This window comes from Lepidochelys olivacea, assembly GCF_965140295.1.
Source record: "Lepidochelys olivacea isolate rLepOli2 genome assembly, chromosome: 20".
Classification (NCBI taxonomy): Eukaryota; Metazoa; Chordata; order Testudines; family Cheloniidae; genus Lepidochelys; species Lepidochelys olivacea.
The window spans coordinates 2,745,893-2,773,397 of NC_140430.1; the positions used below are offsets into that span (position 1 = coordinate 2,745,893).

The window sequence follows — 27,505 nt, forward strand, 5'->3', positions numbered from 1 at the left end:
GAAGGTTGAGCCCGTTTTATTTTGGCCTTTGCCCATTCGCAATGACACAACACCCAGCCCCTGGTTTATTTGCTAACTCCTGCTGGAAGTCAAACGACAAAGGGGGCTGGGGAATAGGAATGAGATGGGGAGAGCTCCCGGAGCCAGGGGCGGGGGGCAAGGGGAGTTAATGCCCTTGGGTACCCAGCAGGCAGCCGAAAAGCATGAAAGCAGGTGGCAGCAGGGGTTGGGAGCTGGCTAATGAGCCGGGGGAGAAGGTGGGACACTCCCCCACTACACCAGCCCCTCCCCTGAGCGAGCCGGGGTGATGGCTGGTCCAGCCCCACTGATCTGCCAGAGGCCCCACCCTGCCAGGCTGCCAAGATGCTGGCCCAGCAGATCCAGACCCCCGTACCAGACACCGCACACAGGCCCTCCCTGGCTGGCTCGCTCTGGCTCTTCTAGACAGGAGCACAGGGACCCAGGGCCCACCCAGCCGGACACGGCCTAGCCCAGTCTCTGTGCGGCCAATAAGCAACGGGTGGAGGGGAGTGTCTGAAGCATAGCCCTGCACGTGGAGAGCAGCCTGGAGGAGCATTCGCCTGGGGGGGGGCGGGTCCGGCCAGGGTCCTTTAATCTTCCTCCTCCTCCTCCTCAATCCGCAGGCGCTTCCTCCGGCGGGGGGGCCATGTCCCCTCCCTGTCCGAGGTGGGGTCCGGCTGAGCTGGTGCCTCAGCTGAAAGGAAGAACAGACAAGGGACCTCAGGGCTGAGTCCCCCACACCCCTCCCGGCTCAGCCCCCTCAGCTGAACCCCCATCTCTCTGCCCCTCAGGGCGACCCCCCTCTCCCTCAGCCCATCAGCCTCCCAGGAGTGGCCCATCTTACTCAGCCAGGGGCTATTCCTCCCCCTCCTGCCCCTGCCAGAGCAGGAGGCACCTGGGGCCCCACTTGGCTCTGCCCCTGGGTTGCCCCAGGATGGCAACTGCCAACAGTGCCCATCCCCCATCCTGTGTGCATGGGGGGCAGGGGGGCCTCGTGCACCCAGGGCCAGCCAGGCTGCAGGGATGGGCAGAGGGAGGCGCTCGGAGACCTTGGATTTCGGGGTCCTCGTCGTCGTCGCTGTGGATCACACGGCTCCGCTTGGGGCCCAGCTGCGACTGGACGGTACAGACCCTGCAATGATGGGGAAAGGATTAGGGGCAACCCCAGCACCTCCCACCCCCAGCTCTCCGCTCCAACCCAGCCCAGTGCTTTGTGAACACTAGACTTCAACCCCCCTGGATAGGACATCATTACCTGTTAGAGATAGGGAAACTGAGGCACTGCCTTAGGATGTCCCTGCCCCGCAATAAGAAGTCAGAGGCAGAGACACAAACAGAACCCAGGAGTCCTGGCTCCCAGTTCCCACTCGCTCCAACCCACCAGGCCCCACTTGCCCTCCCAGAGCCAGGGACAGAACCCAGGAGTCCTGTGTAGGCATAGAGCCCGGGAAGGGGTTAGGTTACCACCCCTGACTCTCACCTCTGCAGATCAGACCCTGGGGAAACTGGGGGCTGCTCGGAGCCAGGCGTTTCCTCCTCTGAAATGGGACAAGAAAGTGAAAGCATCAGAGAGAGAGAGAGAGAGAGAGAGAGAGCGTGTGGACTGAACAACACACCTGTACCCCCACCCCACTGCCCAGCCGGTCCCCTGCCTCCTGGGGCAGCCTCCAAGGCCAACCCCCGCACTCATCGCTCACCTGGCAAGGCTGGGGCCCCTCTCTTCCTCCTGGCCAGCCGCAAGGTCTGCAGGGCCGGGGCTCTCTGCTCCGGGCCGGCGTCCGGCCCCCCCGGGGAGCCTTCCTCCTCCTCAGGCTCCTCCTGCGCAACAGAGGCAGCCAGGCGCCGGAGCCGCTCGGGGCTCAGCTTGGCCGGGATGCGCCAGAAGGATTCCTGCAGGGGGGCGGGGGTGGGGCATTAGTGCCAAGCACAGGCTGAAGGGGGCACTCAGGTGGGGGGGGTCCCAGTGCTTATGCCCATGTCCCTCTCTCCCCACTACTTGGATTGGACCCCCCCACAAAAAATCCTTTCCCCTCCCTCCAGGGCACAAGCCAGCCCCCCTCACAACGCCTTGTGTGTGTTGGGGCGGGGAGGTAATTACCTGCTCGTTAGCTGGGGCCCGAACCCCGACCTTCCGCAGCAGCTTCTGGAACCCCTGGTTCTCCATGGCGTCCTCGTTCTCCTCCAAGAGTGGCACCAAGGGCACGGGCTGGGTGGTGCCTGGGGACAGGGGGCGCCGTGAGGATGAACGCGCCCCACACATGGGGGTTTGGGGGGTCGGGGCTACAGCTGCGGGATCCTTCGAAACCGGGCAACGCCAAGTGGGGGCGCTAGTGCCGGGAGGGTTCGGGGGGCCCACGTGGGCGCAGCGTAGGGGAGAGATGCACATGGATCCCCTCCCGATGCCCCGGGCTGGCCCCAAGGAGCCTCTCACTCCAGCCGGTATTGGGGTGCCCCATTTCACCCCCAGGAGGGAACAGATCCCATTCACCAGCCGTCCCCCCAGGACCTTCCGTGCGGAGTCCGGGGAGAAACCGCCAGCACCTCCCGAGTGCAGCAGGGCCATGCCCGGGGCCGCCCTCCCAGCACCGATCCTGCCCCCCCCGCCACTAACCGTCTTCCTCCCGGTCCTCGGCCGCTCGGTTCAGGCAGTTCTGAAGCCACAGCAAGGAGCCCGCCAGGCCTGCGGGCACAAGGGAGGGCGGGGGTGAGAGATGGCCCCCAGGAAAGGGGCGGGGGGGGGGGGGAGGAGACACACAACGCCGCACCGAGCTGGAGATTCACAAGCCAGGGTTCCCAGCAGGCAGTGGGGCCAGGTCAGCCCTGGCCCAGAGCTCCCGGGGGAGACGGGGTCAGGCTGAACGCGGACGGGGCCCCTTTAAGGAGCCGTGGGGCTGCATTCTCTGGGGTTGGGGGGCCAGTGCGGGCAGAGGCCTTAACCCCTGTGTGTCTGGGCTGGGGAGCCGAGGCAGCCAGCATTCACTGCTCCCCATCCCACCCCCAACAGAGGCCCAGTGGCCCCCATCCGCTCAAGCCAAGCAGCGGCCCACATGCCCCCCAAGCCAGCAGGAGGCACTCACAAGTGCAGTCCCCCCTGCCGCCACTGGGGGAGCCAGCGCTCTCCTCACCTCCCTGCCTCAGGTGGCGCGCCAGGCCCTGCACGTCCTGCTCCGGCGCCGCCTGGTTCTCAGTGCCCTGCTCCCTGGGCCCTTCCGTGGCCCTGTTGCCTGCGCCCCCTTCCTCCCAGGCCTCCTCCTCCTCACTGTCGCTCTCCTCCTCTTCCTCCTCCGCAGGGTCCTCCCGGCCAGCTGCACCCCATGGGGATCTGTCCTCGCTCTGGAAGGGATGGGAGCGATGGTAAAGTCATATGGAAAGGGTGGGGGGTCCCGCCCAGGCTCCATCAGGGGGAGGAGGGGGAGAGCTGGGTATGAGAGGGTGCCCGGCCCAGACTCAGCTGCATCTGATCACAAAGGAGTAGGGTCCAGTGGGCTAGAGCCGGGGGGGGAGGGGCGGGGCACGGCCTTGGGAGCTAGGACTCCTGGGTTCTATCCCCAGATCTGCCACTGATTCAACATGTGAGTCACAGCCCCAGCTCTGTGCCTCAGTTTCCCTGTGCGCACAATTCGGAGCCCGCCCTCGGGGAGCAGGTCTATAAAGTGCTCGGGGACCCTCCAGAGAAGCCAGAGAAGGCTGCTGAGCAGGGAGCTATCTTCTCGGCTGAGGAATGAGCAACCTCACCCACTGGGGAAGGGATCCCCAGGGCAGGGGGGGTGCCCTCAGAGCCCCCCCCATGGGCCTCAGCCCCACGGAAACACATCCCACACAAACGGGAGGTGAATGGTTCTACACAGCCAGGTGAGCACAAAGACCTGGGTGCAAGGGGGAACCCACTGACTGCCCCTCCCAGCAGGGGCAACCCCCCCCCACACACACACACACAGTGCCATACCATGCCAGGCAAGCCAGGCTTCCTCTTGCGTTTTTTGTACAGCTCCTTGCGCTCTGCCACCAGCCCCAGGCTCAGCAGCTTCTCCACGACGCGGGCTTTGGAGCGCTTGGCCGTGAGGTGCTTCATGACGTTACCCAGGATATCTGCCGGGGGGGGGGAGAAATTCTGCATCAGGCTGGAGAGCCCCTTTATCACACTGGGCGCAGAGATATGAGGGGGTGAGGAGGTCAATGAGCCCCAGCTGATCAGAGGCCCCCCCCCCCAAATCAATCTGCTCCCACCCCCTGTTCTGCCCCCCGGGGCAGCCCCCGCTCACCCTCTGCGCCCCGGAACTCCTCGAAGAGCCGCTGCAGCTCCAGCCCTTGCTCCTCCGTCCACAGCACGAGGCGCGTCCCCTTCCTGGGCCAGAACACGGGCACTCAGGGGCAGGAGGGACTCCCCGCCCCCGCGCCCCCCAACCGCGGATCACACCGCGCTGGGACAGGGAGGGACTCCCCTGCGGTCACAGGGGATCAGCCGAGAATGGAACCCAGGAGTCCTGGCTCCCAGCCCTCCACCCCCCCCCACTACTAGACCCCTCGCCCCTCCCAGAGGCAGGACTAGAACCCAGGAGTCCTGGCTCCGAGTCCCCCCCCCCCCCAGCCCCACAGTGCCCACCTCCCCTTGGATACCCCCCTGCCCCCCATGCAGAGAGCAGGGGATTTACTGTCCCTGCCACACAGAGTCCCCGAATCAAGGTCTGGGTTGTGCACGGACACCGGGGTTCTTTTCACTTTGTGACTGGCTCGGGGCTCCCCCTTGGCCCCCCCCCCCCCAAGCCCTGCTGTTCAGCTCCCGAGTGGTGCGGGGGGCACCCACCTCTCCCGCGGGAAATCTTTCACGCTCTCGGCCAGCCCCAGCCGAACCAGCTGCTTGATGACCTGTTTCCGGGTCCGGCTGGGAGCCCGCAGGTGTGCGAGGATGCTGCCGATGACGTCCGCACCTGGGGAGAGGCCAGGGCGCGATTACGAGAAACGGCGCCCCCCAACTCCCTGTCCCCCAACCCCAGAGCAGGGCTGGGAGCCTGGGACCCCTTTAGTCACCCCTGCCCCCCCATCATCCACCTCGTACATGGGCTGCCTTGGCATGTGACTGGCAGGCTGCAGTTACAGGCAGACACGGGGCGGCTGGTAGCCTGGAGGTTTGTGAGAGGCCCTGTGGCAGCTACCACAGCAAGGCGTTGTGAGGCACCCCAGGTTGCAGGGCAGGGGTGATAGCGCCCCCACATTAGTCTGGACTGTGCCCCGGTACGTCATAGAGCCCTTGCTGTACAGATGGGGGAAACTGAGGCACAGGGAAGGGTAAAGTAGTTCACGGTCAACGTGGCAAAGCCAGGGATAGAACCTGGGAGTTCTGAGTTCCAGGCCTCACTGTTCCAACCACTAGCCCCCACTCCCCTCTCAGAGCTGAGAGGGAACCCAGGAGTCCTGGCTTGGCCCAGTGAGTCTTGGGCAACTCCCCAGAACCCAGAGGCCCTGGCAGGTCATTAACAAGACAGCTGGTACCTTCCACTCCCTTGTATTTCAGGTACAGCTCCCGCAGCTCCTCCTCCTCCTGCAGTGTCCACTTGCGGGCCCTCCGGGCACCAGAGCTGGGGGAAGCAGAGACCCAGTGAGGTGCTGCTGGAGTCGGAGACCCTGCCATCCCCAGCTGGGACCCCAGGGCTCTAGCCACCTGCAGCATGTGGGGTGGGGAAGGAGGGACGCCCGGCCATAGGGTCACCGTCCTGCCATCTGGCCTTAAATGGGGTGCCAATGTCCCTCCCCTGAGAGCCACCCCCGTGCGCAGGGCTTCCTGGGGACTGTGTGCAGCCGGTGTCAGCACTTCCCCTGCCCTAGCACAGCATAAGCTAGAGCAGCCCCAAGGCTGCTCTAAGTAGCAGCAGGTCCAGGCCAAGAATACGGGTAACGAAGAGGGGGCTTAGACCCTTCACCGCCACCCTGTCCCAGGGCCTCCTTCCGGCTGGCAGCCCCCAACCCAGACTCACTCCTCTCCTTCCTGCAGAGAGCCGTAGCCCTCCGTCATCTCTCGCACGGTGGCCGTGCTCTTCCAGAACAGCAACTCCACATAGACCTTCTTGTTGGTCGCTGCCAGGGCAAAGAACTTGCCCAGGACGTACTTGGCAAAGGTCACTAGCTCCTGGGGAGGCAGGGGAAGGTTAGAGGCCTCACGGCACCATAAACACCCCCCCTTTCCCCAGCACCAAACTGGGAACCTTCTGGACTGAACGCATGGGCCTGGACCGCTTGAGCCAACAGAGGAGCTCCCTTAGGGGGCAGCAGTAGTAGGTCTGTTATCTCCATAGCTGGAGCGCAATGGGCTAGCACAGAGCACGTGACAGAGGGGAGAGGAAGATTATGCACCGCATCACGGGTATTCTCTGCTTCCCTGGGCCTGCAGGGAGCAGGGCTTAGCTCAGAGCAGCCCCAAGGCTGCTCTAACTGACACGGGAGCATGGAGGTTCGAGGCCCCTCTTCTCAGCCTTGGCCGTTCCCTGCTGGCAGGTTGGCGACGCAGGCGTAGCCTGGCAAAGGGAGGGCCCTGCCCCGGGGCCCCTCACCTTGTAGGCCGTGGCCGAGGGGTCGCTGAGCAGGCGGTTGAAGATGCAGAAGACGGAGAGCTGGAAGAGCAGTGCCTCCATCTTGAGGTCGTAGGCGATGCGATGAAGCATCTTGGCCACGCAGTGGTTGGTGTGGGCGCTGTTCTGTCGGTAGCCCCGGAGCAGCAGGACGTAGGCCTTGACCACGCTGGCGCTGGCAAACCTGGCCCCCCCAGCCCCCGACATACAGGTGGGACGGCTCAGCCGAGGGACGGGGCCCCTTTGACACCCCTTCCCCACACACAAGCAGCAGGGCTCAGCCTCCCTGTACCCAATGGGGAAACCAAGGCACAGAGCAGGGAAACGACTTGCTCAATGCCACACAGAGCCAGGAATAGAAGCCAGGAGTCCTGCCTGCCCCCCAGGTCCCTCCACATACTCAAGAGTCACCCCGCACGGTGACAGCATCTGCCAGCCCGGAGACGTTCTGCCCAGCCTGGGGGCTCAGTGCGCCCAGCGTTCGGATCCAGGGCACCTCGACCTCCATGGCGGGGGGCTCGTGAGCCCCGCTGGACTCCTGGAGAGAGCGTGTCCCAGCCCTGCAGCCCTGACCCGACCTCCCCGCCGCGCCCCCCTCACCGTTTCAGATAATCCAGGAAGTTGAACTCTTTTTCTGACACCTGGACAGATGCCAGTTCTTCCTCCACCTCCTCTTCCTCCTCCTCCTCCTCCTCCCCCGGCTCCTCGACCTCGGGCGCCGCTTGCCCTGCGATGTCCAGACACGCCGGGATGACGGGGACGCGGCGCCACCAGACACGGGAGGCCTCCCAGGGAGTCGATGACAGCACACGCAGCCAGCTCCTTACCCTGGGGCTGCCCACCCATCACCACCCCTGCCCACACCCAGCCTAGGCACTCGGAGGTTAAGCGGACACGGGGCTCCCAGCTGAGCGGGGAGGGGCCGGGGCGGAATGGCTGGACAGAGCCAGCCAGCTGCGTCCGGAGGGAAACGCGAACTGCAGCTGGGGGCCAGGCTGGAGCCGTCAGACTGTGTGTGTGTGGGGTGCGGGGCATTGGGGTGATGGGAGAGGAGCCCCCCCCCAAACGACCCCTGCCCCCAGGCAAGGATACTCACGAGGAAGAGGAGCGAAGAGAATCTGTCTCAGCAGCTGGATCTCCTCCTCCAGGGCCGCCTGCGGGGAGCCGAACACGTCCTGTTCGGGCCACACCTCCCTGGGAAAGGGACACAGGCAGGTCGAGCCGGGGCGCCGGGGAAGTGAGAGGCCCCCCCCGCACGCCCCGTTGGCCGGGGCTCCCCCCGGCCAGGGCATGGGGTCCCCACCCCACCCCAGCCCACCACGCCCAGTGGGGCCGGCGCCGTACCTGGCGGAGCGGAGCAGGGTCAGGGCGGCCGGCGCCTGGTGGCCCAGCAGGCTGTCCTGGATGCGCACCATGGCCTCCGCTCGCTGCTCCTCCACCGGGGTCTCCGAGGCGGCGTCGAAGGGGACCACATCTTCCGGGAGGGGCTCAGCCCCCTGGCAGGGAAGTGGGGGGGAGGCTGGGGTGACTCAGCGCCTGGCAGGGAGGGGCCAGATCCAGCCCTGCCCAGGGAAGTGCCACAGAACAGCACCATGTCCCACTGGGGGGCTGGCCCCATTCAGGGGGGCATCTGCCCCCTGAGCCCAGCCCCCACAGAATGCCACCTGCCTCCACTGAACCAGGCCCCATACCCCCACTGGGCTTGGGCCCCCAGAGCAGCACCCCCTCCACCAAAGCAGCGCTCCTGCCCCACGGATTCAGCCAACCGTGGCCCCTGGGGGCCCGTCCTGCCCCCCAAACACGATGAGGATACAGCTGCCCTTTGAGGGTTGCCCCAGATGCCCACGCCAGGGGGGGTCCCCACAGACTCCCCTGCCACCTAGCGTGGCCCCTGAGGGGCGTGGCCTGTGCATGCGACAGGCCCACAAGGCCACGCTCCCGGTGATGCCCAAGCCACGCTGGGCCCGGTCCCGCAGGGCAGCCCCGACCCAGACCCTGCAGGGACCCCAGCTGCTGCCCCCTCCTACCTGGGCACAGGCGCCGAGCTGCTCCGCCAGGCTGGGCCACAGCTCCTCCAGCTCCTGGGGGGCGCGGGGCTGTGCTGGGGGGGCCGCCCGGCCAGCCCGGGGCTGCTTCTTCCTCCTCACTCTTTTGCTCTGCAGGGAGGAGACGGCGTGGTGAGAGGCCCCCCCCCAATGCTCCCCCCAAAACGGCTGGCAGACCCCAGGCTGCACGGACCCAAACCCCCTGCCCGAGGCACACAGGAAGCCGAGCTTCTGGCGCCCCCTGCTGGCCACGTGAGGTAAGGGAAAACTGGCCACAGCTGGGCGGGAAATGGGGAGCTCTGGGCCAAACCAGGGGCCAGCCCCGCTCCCCCTGTACCCACCCGGGCGGGAGAGAGGGGTTAGCATGGCCCTGTGTCAGATCAGGGGCACCTCCCCCTGTCCAAGGGGGGCAAATAAGCAGGTGCCCTGATACCAGTCAGCTCTGTGTTCTTGGGGAACCAGGGCGCAGTATCCAGCCTGTGACTCAGGAAGGACACCCCCCGCCCCAAAGTGTCTGCTTGAGCCAAAACCGATCAGGGAAAAGACTTGCAGAGAGCAGTGAAGGGCGCTGGGAGACACACCTAGACCCCTCGTGACAGGATTAAGGCAACTGCCCTAGCCTCATCTGCATCGAAGATGGGATAGGGAGGCATCTCCATTAGCAGACAGAACGGAGAACAGAGATTCCAAGGCAAGAACCGCACTGAACTCTGGGACCAGAAAAGCAGGGAAGCCCTGCATGATGGGGGATCTCTGCCCCAGATGTGAACGAACTCACGCCTGCACACACCCAGCTCAGCAGTTATCAGACCAATTCTAGACATGAATCCTTGACTGATATCCAAAATACTGAAGCAGCCTAATTACATTGGGAGCTCCCTGGAAGGACCACCACTCAGAGCCAGTGATCAGCCCCTATTGTCTAGCCTAGAGAAAGCCCTTGAGTCATGCGTTTACCTATAAACAAATCTCTGTTCTCCCTTGAACCATGGCTGTTTCCCTACAAAAACCCCGACGCACACTCCAGTCAGTTTTCTCATGCCTGGATCCAAACTCTGCATCAGTTCCACTGGGACTTCATTGTCTCCGGACTGATCGTACTGGGGGCTCTGCCTGTCTCCAGCACTCAGGATCCTGACCTACCACCATCACCTGGGAACCACGACCAGTTCAAGCCTCATGGGGTGGTGAGACCCCAGCTCTCTCTCTGTTTTCATTTCTACCTCAGGTATAACTTTTTAACCCTGACTTGTGTGATCAGGTATAGTTTTCTGTATCTGACTTTTGTAATCACTAATAATGTAACTGTTATGTTGGTTTAGGCTCTCCTTGTGTGGTTATCACTATTATTCAATAAATAACTTTTATGGTTAAGCTGGTTGTTTCCCCTCTCTCTCTCTCTCTCTCTCTCTCAGAACTTTACTCTTTTGTGTTTTTAGCTTCCCCATTTACTCTGAAGCCACGCTTCTCTTACCTAAGCTAAAGATCCCTGTAACGCCCAAAAAGAGTGTGGGGTTTGCTCATCAAGTGGGTCACTACCAGAACAATCGTGACGTGAAAGTGGGGATAGGGACGTGCTGAACCTGGGGTATACGAGAGTGGCAGCTTGGAAGTGCTGCTCGGCCCAGCCACCGAGTCCAGGGACATATAAGGGGGTCAGCATGAGAGTGCTGATGGACCCAGTCCACTCGGGGTGGGGTGGGGTGTGATCTCGGTCAAGGAGCTCCATATGAGAACACAAATTACAGACCCCCCCCCCAAAAGAGTGACCCTAATAAATGAGCGTACCCCAAAGTAACGGGCAAATCTGGTAACACCCCCCACCCCAGACACAACACCCCCGAAGCACCTCCCCCCAGCCCAGCCTGGCCCCACCCCACCGGCTACCTGCACCACCAGGTTGTTCCTGCCCCGGCAGAAGGCCTCCAGCATCTTGAGGAAGAGGTGGGTGGTCTCCACCAGGTCCCGCAGGAAGGAGCGGGGCTGGCGGCTCTCCTCGAACTTGCGGAAGAGAGCGAGGAAGAGCTCCCGGTACTCCATCAGGTAGAAGATGTTATCTGAGGGGGGCAGGGGGGGAAAACACGTGTCACAGCACGGAAGAGCGAGAGAGCAGTGCCCACCAGGCAAGTGGGATGACACAGGACTGGTGGGGCTGGGCAGCCTAGGGGAAGGGGGGGGTTCCCTCTAGAGGGCACTGTCCCCAATCTGGTTGCAGGGCAGGGGACTGGCTGGCTCAGGGGGGTAGGAGATGGGGCACCGGGACTTTCTCCTCTAGGGGGTGCCAACTCTGATCTGGCCCCAGGGCCGGGACTGGCCCCGATCCGGCCCCAGGGCCACCATGACCGTGTCGCCCCATATCATAGCTGGGGAGCCCCAGTTGAGAGCAACCCCCCCCCCAGCTGGCTCCAAGGCCCAGGCCTGCGATGTGGGAGCAGCGCTGAGTGCCCTGGGGGGGTGCGGACTGGCCCCTGGGGGGGTGAGCGGTCTTGCACTCACTCTTAATGATCCTGCTGCTGTCCCGCACGGCCTCGTCTGGGGAGCGATCCATCTCCTGAACCGTTGTCAGGAGCTCCCGGTAGGCCTTCAGGGCCAGGTGCATTCTGGGCACGGAGCAGAGGCTGGTCAGGAGAGTGCCCTCCCCACCCCCTGCTTGGCCAGCAGCACTTGGCACCTAGCTCAGGTGGGGGGGGGCAGGACACAGCATCCCTGGCCCCCCAGGGGAGGGTAATGTGGCAGGCAGAGGGTGAAGGGAGTCAACCAAGGACCCCCGGAGTTGAGAGCTGGGGAAAGAACCCAGGCGTCCTGGCTCCTAGCCCTTCCCTCTTCTCTAACCCACTATATGCTCCCTCCCAGAACGAGGGATAGAATGCAGGAGTCCTGGCTCCCAGCCCCCAGCTCTAACCACTAAACCGCCCTCCCTCCCTGCACAGGGCCTTTCCGGTCCCATTCAGCGCCCCCCAGGCCTGGTGGAGAGGGGCAGCCGGGCCCCCTGCTCACCGCCTGGCCCACGACGTGGCCTCCTTCTTGTCCAGGAGCATGGCCTCGTAATAGGCGGTGAGATTCTGCTCGATGAAGTGGAAGGCGCGGACGCTGACCGTCTCGGACACCAGCTCGGGCCGGAAGTGCCGGCCGCGGTTGAAGGCCATGAAGAAGGCCATGGCCCACAGGTAGTAGGTCTCGTCGTGTTGCTGGCTCTTCTCCCGGAGCAGCTGGTCCTGGGAGCGCATACAGGTTGGTGGGGGGCCAGCAGGGACCCTCCTGTCCAGCCCCCCACCAAGAGACCCTCCCATGCAGCTTCAGGGGCGCTGACGGGATTGGAGATAGTGATGCTGAATCGCCAACCCCGGAGCTGCCCCCCTCGCCCCCTGCATCCCTGCCCCCCCAGAAGCCAGGGGACGCTGCTCCGCCTGGGGTCAGAGGCTCCCAGCTGCGCCCGTCCGGCAGGCGGGGCCGGGGGGTGCCCGGTGCTGCTGCGACCGCCGTCCGGGCTCACCTTGACCAGGTGCATGAGGGGATTGTAGCAGCTCTCCAGGAAGTCCCCGCAGAACTCCCGCAGGAAGAGGCGGACGTTGAGGGCCGAGCGCCGGCATGGCTCTGCCTCCCGGGCCGGCTGCCTGCGCTTCGGGACCCGCCGTGGCTCCTTGCCCAGGTCGTGGCTATGGTCCTTCAGCTGCGGGGGGGGGGAGAAGAGTGAGGAGAGGACCACCCCCCCCACCCAGCCCGATCGCTCTGTCACGGATCCACAGGGTCCGGCCTATGTCCCAGCCGTGGGGCACGTGGGATCCAAACAGCCTTGGAACAGTCTCTGCTGCCTTCCTCCGGCCCTGCTACTTCCTCAGCCCCCAAGAGAGAGCTCCCCGATCTGTCACCGCCCTCCCCGCCCCAACATACACACAGCTCCCCTCTCCCCGGTAAGGCCGGCCAGGCGTCGAGGGGAGGCACCTACGTTGTGCAGCCCCTTGTGGAACACGAGGTCCCTGTCGCCGATGGATTTCAGCCCCTGGACCACATAGGAGCCGCCGAACCGGGAGTGCCTGGGGGGAGAGGGGTTGGGGTGAGCGGGAAGGAGGTGAGCTGCAGCGGCCCCCAGAAGGCAGCAGCCTCTGGCCCACAGGAGCGTGGTGCCCTCCCACCTGAGGGGCATGAGAAGGGTGGGCCCGAGCAGCTTCAGCAAAACTCGGTGCCCCTCAACCCCAACCCACAGCCCCCCGCTAGGCCAGCCCTGGGCTCCCCCCTCCCCACAGCTCTGCTCATGCCCCTCAACCCTGACCTGCAGCCCCCTCCTACCCCAGCCCTGGGCTCCCCCCTAAACCCGACCCGCAGCCCTCTGCTAGCGGCTGCCCACCGGACAAACAGCACGCCATGGAGATCTAGATGGCGTGTGGAGCCCCAAACCCATGTGGCCAGGTTGGTGTCGAGCCCACTCCTCCGAGGGGAGCCGCAGCCCCCAGCTCACCTGCTCCCTCGTTGGAAGACCCGGCTCTTCCTCTCCGCCAGCTCCCTCTGCCGCAGCAGCTCCAGGTCCCTCACGTCTGCCGCCTGCTCCTTGGCCGGGCGGGCCTGCCCCGTGGCCGCCAGCTGCTCCGGATCCTGCTGGGACAGCAGGCTGGTGGGGGACCGGCCTGGGGGACTACATATCCCAGCGGGCACGGCTGCACCGGCCTGGGGGGGCGTGGTGGGGGTTAGGGTGAAGGCACCAGGCCCTACTGAGAGCCCTTGCAGGTGGGGTGGTGAGGCCAGCAGCCAGGGGCTCCATGCTGAGCCTCTTGGGGAGACGCCAACACCCCCATGCACGAAGGGGTCGTCCCCCAGCCCCTTGGCACAGCTGGCTGCCGTATGGCCCTCCCCTGCAAAATATACATCGCTTCCCACCCCCACCCCCCGGAAGTGGATTAATCCAGCCAGCTCCCAACCCAGGGGGGCAGCGGGGGGCGGGGGGGGTCGCCTTCCTGTCTCGGGCCCCCTGCTCCCCGCCCGGGCTCACCTGGTCCCGGAACATCAGAGAGACGATCTCCAGCACGTGCAGGGCCCACTGCTGCTCGGCCGAGGAGCTGGCCAGGAACTTGAGCAGGTCGTCCATGCCGCTGACGTGCATGGCCCAGAGCACCCGGTCGTGGGTGCTGGCGTCGTCATCCACACTCTGGCACGCAGGGAAGGGTGTGGGGCTGAGCGTGGGGGCTCGGCCCCAGGGTCCAGCCTCCCCTGGCTGCCACCCGGCCCTCTGGGGGGGGAGCTCAAGCCGCACAAGAGTGGAGCCTGGCTTCACCCCACACCCTTCCCTGGGGGCACGGCGTTCTAGCGGGGAGATCCCGGAATTCGCGACCCGCCCCCCACGCGGCTCCGGGGGATGAGAACCGGGTGCAAGAGATGACAAGCCCCCTCCGCCCTGCCTCCCGTGGGGGCAGCTCCCCCCAGGCCTCTTCCTCACACCAGGGCTCCTGGCCATTCGCCAGCCGCACGTGGCAAGGAGACGGAGACCCCTCCCCTGCCCACCAGGGGGATCAGCCTCCCCACAGCCCCCCCCAATACCTTCTCCTCCTCGGGGTCCATGGGGATATGAAGCACATTCCGCACCAGCAGCAGAATTCTCTCGACCAGCAGGTTGTCCTCTTCCTGCCTCTGTTCCCAGTCCTGGCGGGGACCAGTGAGAAAGCAACTGACGGAACGTGACAGGGGCCCCCCGAAACCTGCTGCCTCCCAGCTCATCCCGGCCCCCGGAGGCAGGTTTGGGGCCCAAGCTCCACGGCTTGGATTGGCACTTGACTCCCATGGCAACTGGCTGGGTGCCAAAATCCCCTTGCCGCCCCCAGCCCAGCCCACCCCTGGCCCCGCAGGCCGGGGCCACACTTACCAGCTGCAGCAGGTCGTAGAGCTTCTCGCTCAGCACCCCAAACACCTTCTCACTGGCGAAAGCCTGGCGGGGAGAACCCGGCATGAGGGCAAGGGGCTGGCGCCGGGAGAAGAGTGCCCCCTGTGGCATGGGGCGGGAGGGGTATGGCCCCGGGATGCCGGGGGGTGGTGGCTGACGCGGAGCCAGCAGGGGAAGCCTAAGAGCAGACAGGCCTTGCACCCACCCCTCCAGCTCCGGGCGCGCAGGCAGCCCCGGGAAAAGGCGGCCAGCTCTGGGGGGGAAGCAGCCAGCCACGGGGCGGAGAAGGGCAATTTTAGCTCCGGGCACCTGGACACGGATTTCCCAGTCATTCCAAATCCCAGAGGCCCCGCCCCGCTCCACCTGGTGGCACAAAGGGGGCATCCAGGACTGGAAAAACCCATGGATCTCTGTGACCATCCCCCACCCACTCAGCCCTGTGTCAGACTGGGACAGGTGGCTACTTTTAATTAACAGGGTGATCTTGGCTCACCCCCTCACTGGGATGGGGGCAGCTGCCCCCCTTCCCCACAGCCCTGTTATCCCAGGGGAGGCGGGGGGGAAAGAGGGCAGGCAGCCTCACCTCTTTGTAGGCCTGCAGGTAGGACACAACCTGCAGGAAGCAGTGCCGGGAGCCGGGGTCGTGCGGGACTTTGCCGAAGCAGAGCAGGGCCGGCTGGGTCAAGTTCACCATTAGCCTGTGCGGGGGAGACGGGGGCGGGGACAGGGACACAGACATGGCAGGAGCCTCCGGCAGACCCTTCCCCTCGAGGCCAACAAGCTTGCTGCAGCCTTGGGCCGCTAGCACCCATTTAGACTGAGGTCCCAGGTTCAATCCCAGCTCACGCACCCAGGGATGCGACTTCCTCTCCCAGCCCAGCCCTCCACACCGCCGCCGCCTCCCCACCCCCGGAGCTCCAGAATTGGGACTGGGGCAGACAGTTCTGCTCCTCGGGACCCAGGCAAGGCTCCCACGTGGGGGAGACAGGTTGTCCCAGGCTGCGGAACTACCCGCCACAGGATCCTACAGCTTCCTGCATCTGCCTCCTCGGATATGAGCCCAGAGCAGCATGGACACTGTAGCTATAAAACCCCACCCCCTGGAAGGACGCTAGCCACAGGACTTGATGCTGGGCCGGGCGGAGAAGCCCGCAGGCTGGGAGTGGACACCGTGGGGCCATACCTGACGACAGCGTCAAAGAGCAGCTTGTCCTGCGGGTACTGGGCGATGAGGGGCAGCAGGTCATTCTGCAGGATCTGGGCCGCGCCCAGCTGCTGGCGAACATCCCGTGTCTCATCTTCGTAGCGCAGATAGCGGATCAAATCCTTCACGCTCTCTGTGGGGGGGAGCAGAGGGCGTGACTCACACAAGCACCCAGCCTGGCTTCTCTGTCCCATGCACGCAGAGTCCCAGCCCTGCCCACACAAGCAGCGGTTTCCTCCCCCCAGAGCTGGGCGCATCGAATGGGACCACACAGTGGCTGGGACGAAAGCCGCTTTGAAACACCCTTCAGGCGGGGCGCTTCTCCCTTCGAGGTCTGGGGAAGGGCAGAGCTGGGGGTCACTACCTTTTTAAGAAGGATCTCAAGCACCCAGTGATGCTGGGGGGAAATGGGGGGAAGGGTCGGTCAGCACCCCCTTACTGGTGAAAGCAAGGCACGGAGAGGAGAGGGGACTGGAACCCAGGAGTCCTGGGGGGCAGCTCCAAATCAGGAACCCACCCATCCCCTCCCGGGTCGGCCTCGTGAGCCAAGGATCTTCCCACCCAGGGACTGGCCCCCCCACAGCCTCAGTGACAGTCAGCCCCCCATTCCAGGCTGGCCCCTTGCTGGCGTACCCAAGCAGTCGGGCTCCTTGTGGTAGACGTCCCCCTCCAAGTAGCCCAGAGCGCTGCATGTTGCCAGGAGCTCGCAATTCATCATGTACAAGTCCATAAATCCCGGCCCGGCCAGAAGAGGAAGCGGACAGAGAGCGAAATCTGCAAGGACAGAGCCAGTGAGGCCTCCCGCGCACCCCAGGCCGGGAGCCGCCAGTCCCACCCCTCACTCCAGCACTTCGCACATCGACAGCACCAGCCGCCCCAGGGTCTCCGAGCCCTTCGCCAGCAGTCATGAGGGGTTGGGGCGGGGGGGAGAATCACTCTCCCTCCATGACCAAGTGGGGAAACTGAGGCAAAGCAAGATTAAGTGACATATCAAGGGTCATGCAGCAATCCAGGAGCACAGCTAGGGTGTAGAACTCAAGAATCCCAACTCCCAACCCCCACACCAACCACTAGACCCCACTCCCCTCCCAGAGCCAGGGACGGATCCCAGGAGTCCTGGCTGACAGCCCCCCTGCTCTAACCACTAGACCCCGCTCCCTGTGAACCCAGCAGCAAGCGAAGACCCAGCTGAGAATGGGACATGGTCGCACAGGCAGGCACTGGGGAGCTGCCGAGCACTGGAATGAGTGGCGAGCAGGAGCCTGGGGGACCAGCCCACGGCACCCGTCTCTGGGGCAGAGCCCTCCCCCCACGGCCCAGCTGCCGGCGGGGGAATTGCTATGGAAGCAGGGCCCGGTGCCCTAGAGACCAGGACGAAAGCAGCGGGCTCAGGTGGCTCGCTAAGCAACGCGGAGCCAGCTCCCTGGCAGATGGAGACAGGTGGCAGCTGGCAGGGAGAAGGTTGGAGACCAGGACAGGGCCCCCCCCCCCCCCCGAACATCAAGGCTTCTTCAGTTTCCCACTCAGAGAGCTGCAGCCTGGGGGCACAAGGCACGTGCAGCTCGTGCCATGCCACCCCCAGCCTCTCACCTGCCCCACTAGCCCCTCCAGCTTCCCCTATCCTCCCCCGCGCTGGGGCCCAGCAGCAGAACAACCCCCCGCCCCAAGTTAGAAGCGTCCCCACAGACGCAACAGGCCCGGAGCATGGTACCCGCCAGTTCCCACAGTCCAGTGGTTCGGGGGCAGGATGCTTCCCCGTCCCCAGCCAGGTGCTACCGTGACACAGTGCCCCGAGAGAGGAAGCGACTTGCCTGAGATCACACAAGGAGTCCAGGGAAGAACCCAGGAGTCCTGGCTCCCAGTCCCGCACTCTGCCCACTCAACCCCCTCACTCCCTGCCCAGAGCTGGGGGCCTAGCTGTTAGTTATGTGTGTCACAACCTGGCTGTCCTTCAAACAGGGAAATTCAAACGTGCGAACAGGAAAGGCTATTTATTCCCTACCCCATCCCCAAAGCACTGCGAGCCTGTGGAACTCTCAGCCACAGGAGATCACCGAGGTCACGCACGGAGCGGGACCGGGCATTAAAAAACAGCCAAGAGCTTTGGCCAGGCTAGAAACATTCATGCTCCAGGACACAATCCACCCACTAACTACCAGGGTCAGAAGGAAACGGCCCCTGGGGCAGCTGCCCCTGCAGGGCCCTTTGCTCCTGCCCTCAGCGGAGACGGGATACCGAGCCGGATGGCTCCCTGGCTGATGCAGCCTGGCCAGGGCTGGTTTATACCCATCATCACCTCCCTTTGCTGAGCTCCAACCCAAGGCAGCCCCCCCGACAACGGGCAGGGGAGGTAGGTGGCCCAAACAGCAGCAACACCCCCCCCCAGGGGAACAGCCCCCCTTCTCTCCAGTACAGGTGTGCACCCCTAAGGGCCCAGGAGGGAAGCAACCGGAGTCCTTGACCACCAGAGCCAGGCTGGGCCGAGGGACCAGCAGAAAAGCTGCACAGTCTGGAGCAGCGTTTGCTCCAGGATCCTCCCCGCCCCCGGGGGCCATGCCTCCTTTCCCTGCAACCCCCTTTCTCCTTCCAGCCCAGCCGGTTCCCCCGCCCCGGGGCTCACGCTCCGCCAGTCCGCACTGGCCCACACCCCTACCTGCCCTACGGATCCTGGCAGATTAACTCTCTGCTGCTGGCGCCCGCCCTAAAAAAGCCATTGCGTCCCCTCCCTCCCTGCCCCCCGCTTCCGGCATCGCCCCCGGGAGCTCGCACATCACCTAACTCACTTATGCAACTGCTCCACTTCCCCCGAGCGCGAACCCATTTCCCAGCTGCTGTCCTAGCGGGGCCAGGCCGGCCCGGGAGGGGCCGGCCACGCTAAACCGGGTCACTGTGTCAGGGAGCAGAGACATCCCCTCCCCATGGCCAGACGATTGGTATTTCACCCATTGGCTGCGCACACCACAGCCTGATGCCCCGTGCCAGGGCCGGCCCGCGGCACCCAGCGCCCGGGGAGTCAGGCAAAAGGCACCGGTGCCAGCCTGGAGAGCTTTGGGAAGGGGACAGACCGGCCGACCCCCCCCAGCGAGGGGATTTACGCCCGCTTTAGGGAGCTGAAGGGATTTGTGGAAAGTTCAGCAGAACACAGGTGGGAAGAGAACCCAGGAGTCCTGACTCTCAGCCCCCCACACACTCTAGCTACTAGACCAGCCCCTCCTCCCCAGTTAAATCACCCCATGAGGCAGCGAGACAGACAACAGCTGGGTGATGGTCACCTACCTCCTACTTCAGTCTGAGCCCCGGAGAGCAGCTGAGACACCAGCCTGCCCCGGGTGCTCCCCTGGCCCAGAGCCTCCTCCAGCTCAAGGCTGGGGGTTTCAGAGGTACCCCCGGAAAGCCGTGGCATTCTGCCCCCCCTAGGGCCTCCAGCTCTTCCGACCCCCATGTAGAAGGGTTGGGCTGGTGCCAGGGCCCCACCCCTTTCCCAGGGAGCCTCACCAATCCCCCTGTTGAGAAAGCCAGCCTCAGTTTCCCCTAGTGGGCTGCTCCAGCTGGGGTAAGGGCAATTCCTAGGGACCTGACCCGACATTTCTAGTGGGGAAAAGCAAAGTTGGATGGGGGGGGGTGCCCTCTAACATCTAGCTGGCCTCAGTTTCCACTTCCCTGCTTTGTCAATTACCCCTCAGCCCACCAGAGGCTCCCAGCCCCCCACAATCAGCCCTCTGCTGCCTCGGGGGAGCAGCGAGGGGGGGAATGATCGTGACAGACGGCACCTCTCAGCGATGTGGTGCTGTGTAAGGGACCTAGCTGGGCTGGATGCTCTCCTCACACGCTGCCCCCCCCCGGCCTCACATCCCCAGCCCGGCTCCGTTAACAAAGGCTGAAATAAATGGGTCACGAGGCACCAGAGCCACGGACGTCACCGCTGCACATGGGCCCAGCTCCACGGCAGCCAGCCTGCTCAGCAGCCCCCTCCCCGCCCCTGGCCACGGGAGACCGCTCCTATCTGGACCCCTTCTCCGCTGCCTCCCCACCCAGCTGCCTCCCCGGCCAGTTCCCTTTGCCACGAGAAAACCTTGCACTGCCTCGAAGCAGGTTAGGTAAACGGGCACCAGCCCCTGGAAGGATGCTCTGGTTCCGGGCCAAGAGCCGCTTCCGGCACCAGTTCCGTCCAAACCCTCTGGGGACACGCTTCAGCAGAACCGAGATCGGAGGGCCCACCCGCCGCTGAAACGGAACCGGTTTTTAAAAAGACGGGTTTACACTGGGGCAGCTTCCCCATGCAGCCGGGACCCCGTGCCCACGGGGAAGCAGCTAGCCAGGGGGAGCCACTCCTGAGGACAAGGAGAGGAGAAATTCCCATTCTTGGAGGCCCAGCAACCTGGTAGCTCCAGGGCATGTAGCAAACTGGTGGTCAGGAAGAAACTGCCCCCAGCAGTCCACTGGGGCTGTCCACTAGTGGCTCCCTTGCAGCAGCTCATGGCACTGGCTCCTTGACTATCCAGAGGCCAGACCAGCTTTGGGGGGCTGAATTGAGGAGGAGGGGGGTGTAACAGAGTCCCTGGGCGATGCTCTGGAACTGCTCCCTATGAAGCCGCAGGGACTCTGGGGAAGTCTCCTCTCTGAGCAGCCTGTCTGCAGGGCAAACAGCTCTCACGGCTTCCACCTTCCTGGGTCTGACCTCAGAGCATTCAGCCTCCTCTGCCCCTCCCTGCGCTTCCCACAGCGAGTCCGCCCAGGCGGGCTCCTGGGGAAGCCAGAGGGTCCTGCCCCCAAACTCCGCAGCCAGACATGACTCTCAGCCTGCCAGTAACACAGAAGGTTTATTAGACGACAGGGACATGGTCTAATACAGAGCCTGTAGGTGCAGAGAACAGGACCCCACAGCTGGGTCCATTTTGGGGGGCAGTGAGCCAGATAACTGCACTTCACTCCTCATCCCCAGCTAGCCCCCAACTAACTCACTCTCCAGCCCCCCTTTCCCCCCCCCCCGCCTCGGGGCTTTGTCCCTTTCCATGGCCAGGAGGTCACCCGATTCCTTTGTTCTCCAACCCTTGCAGTGGGGAAGGGCCCAGGCCATCAGTTGCCAGGAAACAGGGCGTTGGCCATTCTCTGTGTCCAGACCTCTGCACACACCTTCCCTCTAGGGCTCTGAAATGATCATACACACTTACCCCACCACCTAGATACTTAAGAACTGCTAGGGGAAACTGAGGCACCCCCACAATATTCAGAGGAAACATTAAGAACAGTCCCACTTCGTCATAGGGGGGTGTTTAAATTAGCTCCATGTATTCACTCCCCTCCATCCCTCCCTGCAGGGCAGAGCTGTTGCCAGCAAAGGGGGGGGGGGGGGGAAGAGAGCAGCATCTGCAAACAGGCCTGGAGAGCAAGGAGCCAGGGCCCCAGACACCCAGGGGACCCACAGCTGGCCAGCTGCCAGCCCAGACAGAACCAGAACCAGGCCCAACGATAGAACCAGCACTGCCAGATTTATCCCCCCCGCTTCCTCGCATGCTTCCCAGCCTCTGGAATTTGCTGCCCCGACTGGTCAAGGGGCCCAGAATTGATTGGTCTTTAGGGCATGGGGAAGCGGGATCCTTTGCCCAGGAGGGAGGGAGGGAGGGCACAGACTGGTTGTGGGAGCCCGGCGGAGCCAGATCGCCCCCCAGAGCCGGGAGGAAAGCCGCGTTTTGATGACGCTCCAGTAAATTATGAAATAATAAAGGATGCAAACAATCCCCATTTGGGATGGGGAGGGGGGACCTGTCTGGTTACGTGGATTCCTTCTGCCACGCAGGGCCACGGGCCGTGAAACCAATCGCTCTCTCCCAGACTTCGCCCCGGCAATGCTCCGGTTTAGATGAACCTCACAGAGACCCCCGCTGCACAGGGCCCGGCCCTAAGGCTCAGCCACCTTCTGCTGGGGCCACGGCCCCCCCAGCCCGCTTCGAGCCGAGCGTCAGCGGGCCGGCGTGGGGGGGGACACCCAGGGAGCTCAGTTCCCCGGGGGCCCCAGGCAGCGTCAAGGGAACCCGACCCAGCACGTGCTGGGGACACGTGCTCTGGGCTCCAAGCCCTGGGCCCCAGAGAGCCCAGCGCCGCTCGCTCGAGGGCCCCGGGAGGCGGCTGGGAAACTCCTGCTCTCATCCAGCAGCCGGAGAACTTGGGGTTCAGGATTTATGGGGAGGGTCTCCCCACCCCGACCCAGCGCTGGAAAAACCAGGGACTGGCTGGAAATCGTTACCGAGGTGTCCGCTCTTGCTGGGGACCCTAAATCGTCCCCGCCTCCCCGCCGGGCGCTGGGCACCAGGCAAAAGCCCTCGGCAGCTGCAGGGTCTGGCTCCCAGGCTGACCCCCACCCCCACAACACAGTCCACTGCTAGGCGCGCACGGGGGCACCCACCAGAAGGCAGCCACCTCTGGGGAGGAGGAGGGCAGCTGATGACCAGGCCGGGAGGAAAAATACGGACCAGTTCTTGCCACCAGCGCCTCGTGATCTGAATGCACAGACCCTGGTTCAACCCCCCCAGAAATCTACCCCCCAAAATCTCTGCACAAACCCCGGCTCAGCCCCCCCCCCGGAACCCCCCCCGGACCCCGGCTCAGCCGTCCCATCCCGGTGCCCCCCCAACCCCGGCTCAGCCCCCCCCGGGAACCCCCCAAACCCCGGGCTCAGCCCCCCCAAGCCCGGTGCCCCCCGCGCTCCCCTACCCGGCCCGGGGCTCCCGCGGCGGCACCGAGCCTCGGATGGCGCCGAAACCCGGCCAGGCCTTAAAAGGGCAACAACAGCCGCCCCCCTCCAGCTTGGCATGTGCAAATCGGAGCTGCGAGCTCCGCCCGGCTGGGCAAAGCAACGAGTTTCCCCCGGGGGGGGGAAACTGAGGCACGGACAAGGAGAGGGGCCTCATCTTAGAGCCGAGGATAGAAGAACCCAGGAGTACTGGCTCCCCCTCCTGCTTTAACCACTAGCTCCCACTCCCCTCCCGGAGCTGGGATCACAACCCAGGAGTCCTGCCCTCCCCGGCCCGGGAGGGGAGGTCGCTCTGGATGCCCCCATCAGCGTCTCCCTTTCTGTGGGGACCACAAAGCGGGATAACGCCACTGCCCCTTTTAAGAGCTGCACAGAGCCGGCCAGTCCCCTCCCTCCTGAGGCCCAGGATTATGGAGCGAACCACCTTGAAGGGGGATGTGTGAATGCACACCCCTACCCCAGGAATGGGCTGCTCCAGAGCCCCAGGCAGAGTAAAGCGCGTGGGGCGTGCAAGGATGAGCGTGCCTGGGCAAGGGCTGTGTGTGTGTGCGTGCTGGGAGAGGTGAGTGTGCAAGGGGAGATGAGCGTGCAAGGAGAACGGTGGGGTGTGTGCAAGGTTTTTTTACTAGGAAAGATGACCATGCAAGGGGTATGTGCTGTGATAGGCAATTGTACAAGAGGAGATGAGTGTGCAAGTGTTGTGTCCTAGGAAATGTGTGTGTGCCAGGAGATATGTGTGTGTAATGAGGAGGATGTGAGTGCAAGGGGTTTGACTGTGAAAGGAGAATGTGCTGGGGGAGATAAGCGTGCGAGGAGAGTTTGCCAGGAGGGGTAAGGTTTACACCTGCGGGAATTCTGCGCCAAAAAAAATTAAAATGCAGGGCACAATAGTTTACAATTCTGCATATTTTATTTATCAATAAATAAATGTGGAGCCTCCCGTGTGGCAGTGGTAGGTAAGTGTGCAAGAGGAGATGAGTGTGCAAGGAGAATGGTCACTGGCTGCACAGAGGTGGCAAATCAACCTATAGTCCCCCCCACACACACACACACATGGACTCAGTGGTGAGGCTGCACCTGGCCTTGACACCCCCCACGAGGCCCTGCCCCTCTGTGCCAGGTGCACCAAGATAGCAAAGGAGAGGGACAGAGTCTTGCACACAAGCCCAGCCCTGGCCCCTGATCTAGGTGTGGGGCAGGCAGGCTCAGCCCAGCAAGATCCAAGTGTGGAGGGGCTTAGTGTGGGGGGATCCAGGCGTGTGGTGAGAGGGTTCTGGGTGAGGCAATTTGTGTGCAGGCAGCTCTTTGGGGGGTCCGGGCGCGGGGGAGATCTGGATGCACAGGGGCTCATTAGAGGGTTCCAGGTGCAAGAGGAATGGGACTCTGCGGAGGGGTCCAAGTGAAGGTGTTTGGAGCTCAGCGGGGGGGGGGGGGGAGGTCTGGGTGTGAAGGGCTCAGCGCAGGGGGGGTGTCTGGGTGTGGAGGGCTCAGTGGGAGGGGTCCAGGTGTTGTGAGACTCGGGCTTGGTGTGGTGGAAATCTGGATGCAGTTGGTTGGGCCTCAGTGGGGTGTGGGTTCAGTTATGGGAGACTCATTGGGGTGATCCAGATGCAGGGGGCGGGACTCAGCGGTGGGGTCTGGGCGCAGAGGGACTCTGGACGGGGCGAGGATCAGTGAGGTGAGGGTTCGGGTGCAGGGGGCTCAGTGGGGAGTTCTGGGTGTGGGGAATCTGGGTACGGGGGGGTCTGGATGCATGAGGGCTGGGCAGACAGGGTGCACTCCCTGTATGGTGACCTCTCCCCCCGCAACTGAGGAGCGATGTGGGCAGGAAGCAGATGCAGGGGTTGGAGCTTCCTGTAGCCGGGGGAGGTTTCTGGGGGTGGGTCTGACCCGGCCCGACCACTCGTTGCAGGGGAAGAAGAAGTCCCGTTCACCCCCGGCCTAGCCAGGACTAGCAGCTGAGCCCAGCACAGGATAGGAGCCACCAGCAGGGGTGTCCCCATCCCTGCCCCCCTGCAGTGATTTACCTCTGTGCTAGCTGCTCCGGGCACCCAAAATGTTGCACTCACTCTGCTGGGGAGGGGCACATGACCGCTCTTGCGGCTTCCCTTTGCATCCCCGTCAGAAAGGCACTTTTCTGCGGAGAAGCAAAGCAATCTGCAGGGGGACATGAATTCTGCGTGTGCGCAGTGGCACAGAATTCCCAAAGGAGTAACCCAGTAGCTATCTATGGTATTTATCTGGCCCCCCACCACTACCCATAGTATCTTTAAAGCATTGGTCATTGCAAATGCCCCTGTAAAGTGGGGCAGGGCTGTTATCCCAGATGTGAAATTGAGGCACAGAGATGCTAAGGCCCAGATTGCCCAAGGTATTTAGGCACCTAACTTCCATTTTGCTGGTGCAAAACCCAGAGGGAAGGTGATGGGAGGAGAGGGGGCAGCTGGACCCCTATAGCCCGGGGTGTGGCTTGACCAGTGCAGGGGGGGCGGGTGTCATTCTTTCCACACGGCACTTTTATTCCCTGTTTTGTTTTTTCAGTTCATTCTTTTTTATTTGAAAAGGAAACTGAACAAACACAAGCCCCGCTGGCAGGAAGCCGAGCTCAGAGCATTCCCGGTGCTGCCCCTTCTGGCTCAGGGAGCTTGGCCGGTGTTGGGGTGGGTGGGCAGGGATGCCCTGGGATGAAATGCGGTGCTATGGCTTTAAGGGATCAGACCACTGCATGCACATGGGTCTAAACGGAGCCCAGTAGTCCCCTTGCTCTCTCCCCCCCCACAAAGCCATGCTGAGGGGGGAGAGGGCCAGGGGCAAGTCCTTCAGCGTGTCACTCACGCCAGCCCGCCTCCCCGTGTGTAACTCTCCCCCCCCCCCCATGCTTTATGCCTGGGCCCGATTCTCACCCTGCCCTGCCCCTTGTGTCGATCTCTGGACCCATGCAAAATTGGGCGTGCAAAACTGTCGCATGCCCATTTGGAGCCGGTTGGGGATGCACTGGGACCTGGGGGCTGGCATGGAAAGGGTTAATGGAGGGGGAGGTTTCTGCGAGACCCCTTAGCAGGGACCCCAGCTCCAGCAGTCTGCAGGACAATCTGCCTGGGGCTTGTGGCCCTGGAGGTGGGGTCTAGTGTCAAGCCCAGCATCCCCACCCCCACCACCCAGTCTTGTGCAGGGAGGGAGCAGCTGCAGCCCTATGGGGCTCCCCCCCCCCAGCCATGCTATTGTTGCAGCCCCAATTCCAGAGCACCAGGTACAGACGCTACCGGCTGCCCTAACTCCTGCAGGGGCTGACTGACCGAGGAGACCTGTTTCTGCCCCGGATTCGCTCAGTGGAGCTACTCCAGATGCACACTGGTAAAAGCAGGATCCGGCCCTACCTCTGCTAGGATCCACAGCCCCTTTCCCTCAGGCCAGGCCAGGCCTTGGAGAGACCTGAGTCCCGACTGGCATTGAAAACAAAACTACAACTCATTCCAGCCTCGCAATGGACAGGGCCGTTCTAGGGTCAGCGTTTTAAAGGCAGCTGCGCCCATTTGCCCCGAGTGTGGATTCAAGGCCCCTGGCTCCTCATTGACCCAGCCCCGTGACCCAGCGCGAAGCATCCAATCCGGCCTAGGAACGGCCACACTGGGGCAGAGCAATGCTCCATCCAGTCCAGTGTCCTGCCTCTGCCCGTGGCCGGTGCCAGCCGCTTCAGCGGGCGTGAACAGAACAGGGCAATTTTGACTGATCCATCCCTCGTCAGCCAGTCCCAGCTTCTGGCAGTCCGAGCTGATACCCGGAACATATGGGCTTGTGTCCCTGATGTTCTTGGCTCATAGCCACTGATGTATCATTCCTCCGCGAACATTTGTAAGTGCCCCACAAGACACAGGCCTCGGGCAGGGTGGCACCTGGCAGCCGGAGGGAACCCCCAGGTCTTTGTCTCTGTCCAGCTGCCTCACTAAGGAATCCCAGCGGTGCCCTGTCTCGTCTCTGCCACTAAGGGGCGCTGCAGCCATGGTTCCAGGGGCAGGTGGGGTTTGGGCGCCTCAGGAGGGCATTAGAGCCAGCAGGACCCCAGGGCGGGGTGAAAGCCACGCCCGGTAAGACAAAGCACAGGAGATGCAGGCAGAGGGGCGGGTGCCCATGGAGAGCGAGCGGGGCTGGGCGTGGGAAGACGGAGGTATACGAAGCACGCGAGAAACCAGCTCATCCAGCCCATGCTGAGGCAGGGCCCAGTGACCCTAGAGACCTGCCCTGACAGGTGCGTGTCCCACCTGTGCTTAAAAGCCTCCAGTGACGGGGATTCCCCAGCCTCCCTGCAAGCCGGTTCCAGAGAGTTGGAAAACTTTTCGTACTATCTGCCCTAAATCGCCCGTGCTGCAGATTGAGCCCCTTGCTTCTTGTCCTGCCTTTGGCGGACGTGGAGATCCCCAGGCTCGGCAGAACAGTCCTGAAAAAAACGTACCAGCTCCCACCTCGGTGGACTTTTCTCAAGATCAAACCCGGAGTTTTAACCTTTCCTTGTAGATCTGGGTTTCTAACCCTTGGCTCAGTTTTGCTGCTCTCCCTGGACTCACTCTAGTTTGTCCACAGCCGAGGCTCCTGTTAACACACCCGAGTGACAATCGCCTTTTCCGCAGCGGCATCCCGCCGCTGGCTCACCTTCGACCTGTGACCCCCACGCCCGTCCAGCCGCCAAGTCCCCTTTCATAGCAGTGCGTTCGATTTCTCCTCCTTTGCCCTTGTCTTCGTGGAATTTCATCTTGTTCTCAGCCCAGTCCTCCGACGTCTCGAGCTCAGTTTGAATTGCAGCCCCAGCCTTGCCGCCCCCCCGCCCCCAGCTTGGAGTTGTCGGCAGATTTGATAAGCACACTCTCTGCCCCATTATCCAAGCCGTTCATGAAAATATTGACAAGGACCGGAGCCAGGACTGGCCCCAGCGGGACCCCCTAGCTGCGCCCCCCAGCGAACCATTGATGTCTACTCTCTGGGGCCTGTCTGTCTTTTGTCTGGTAGTTTCATGTTGACCACTGCTCCCTAGGCTGCTCACGAGAATGTCACATGGGA

At 63.5% G+C, this 27,505-nt stretch overlaps 1 protein-coding gene across 3 annotated transcripts; it reads right to left on the bottom strand.

Annotated features, from left to right (window-relative positions):
• TIMELESS (timeless circadian regulator) lies at nucleotides 1–27,215 on the bottom strand (the record flags this gene model as incomplete). 3 transcript variants are annotated; one of them, XM_084609998.1, is made up of 30 exons in its annotated part: nucleotides 1–715; nucleotides 1,071–1,153; nucleotides 1,502–1,559; nucleotides 1,719–1,911; nucleotides 2,120–2,238; nucleotides 2,633–2,701; nucleotides 3,147–3,354; nucleotides 3,968–4,110; nucleotides 4,284–4,366; nucleotides 4,826–4,949; nucleotides 5,512–5,597; nucleotides 5,994–6,145; nucleotides 6,567–6,768; nucleotides 7,185–7,311; nucleotides 7,681–7,778; nucleotides 7,929–8,080; nucleotides 8,612–8,740; nucleotides 10,517–10,686; nucleotides 11,126–11,229; nucleotides 11,627–11,844; nucleotides 12,123–12,299; nucleotides 12,576–12,663; nucleotides 13,086–13,219; nucleotides 13,614–13,769; nucleotides 14,159–14,260; nucleotides 14,481–14,543; nucleotides 15,082–15,196; nucleotides 15,682–15,835; nucleotides 16,336–16,476; nucleotides 27,101–27,215. In XM_084609998.1, the coding sequence occupies 30 exons, from the start codon at nucleotides 27,198–27,200 to the stop codon at nucleotides 612–614; spliced, it is 3,852 nt and encodes a 1,283-aa protein (XP_084466124.1). In that variant the 3' UTR covers nucleotides 1–611. The 3 variants fall into 3 exon arrangements, with proteins under 3 accessions (XP_084466124.1, XP_084466125.1, XP_084466126.1); XM_084609999.1 differs by lacking the exon at nucleotides 27,101–27,215 and adding an exon at nucleotides 22,414–22,513; XM_084610000.1 differs by lacking the exon at nucleotides 27,101–27,215 and adding an exon at nucleotides 22,106–22,222.
• Nucleotides 27,216–27,505: the final 290 nt, after the last annotated feature.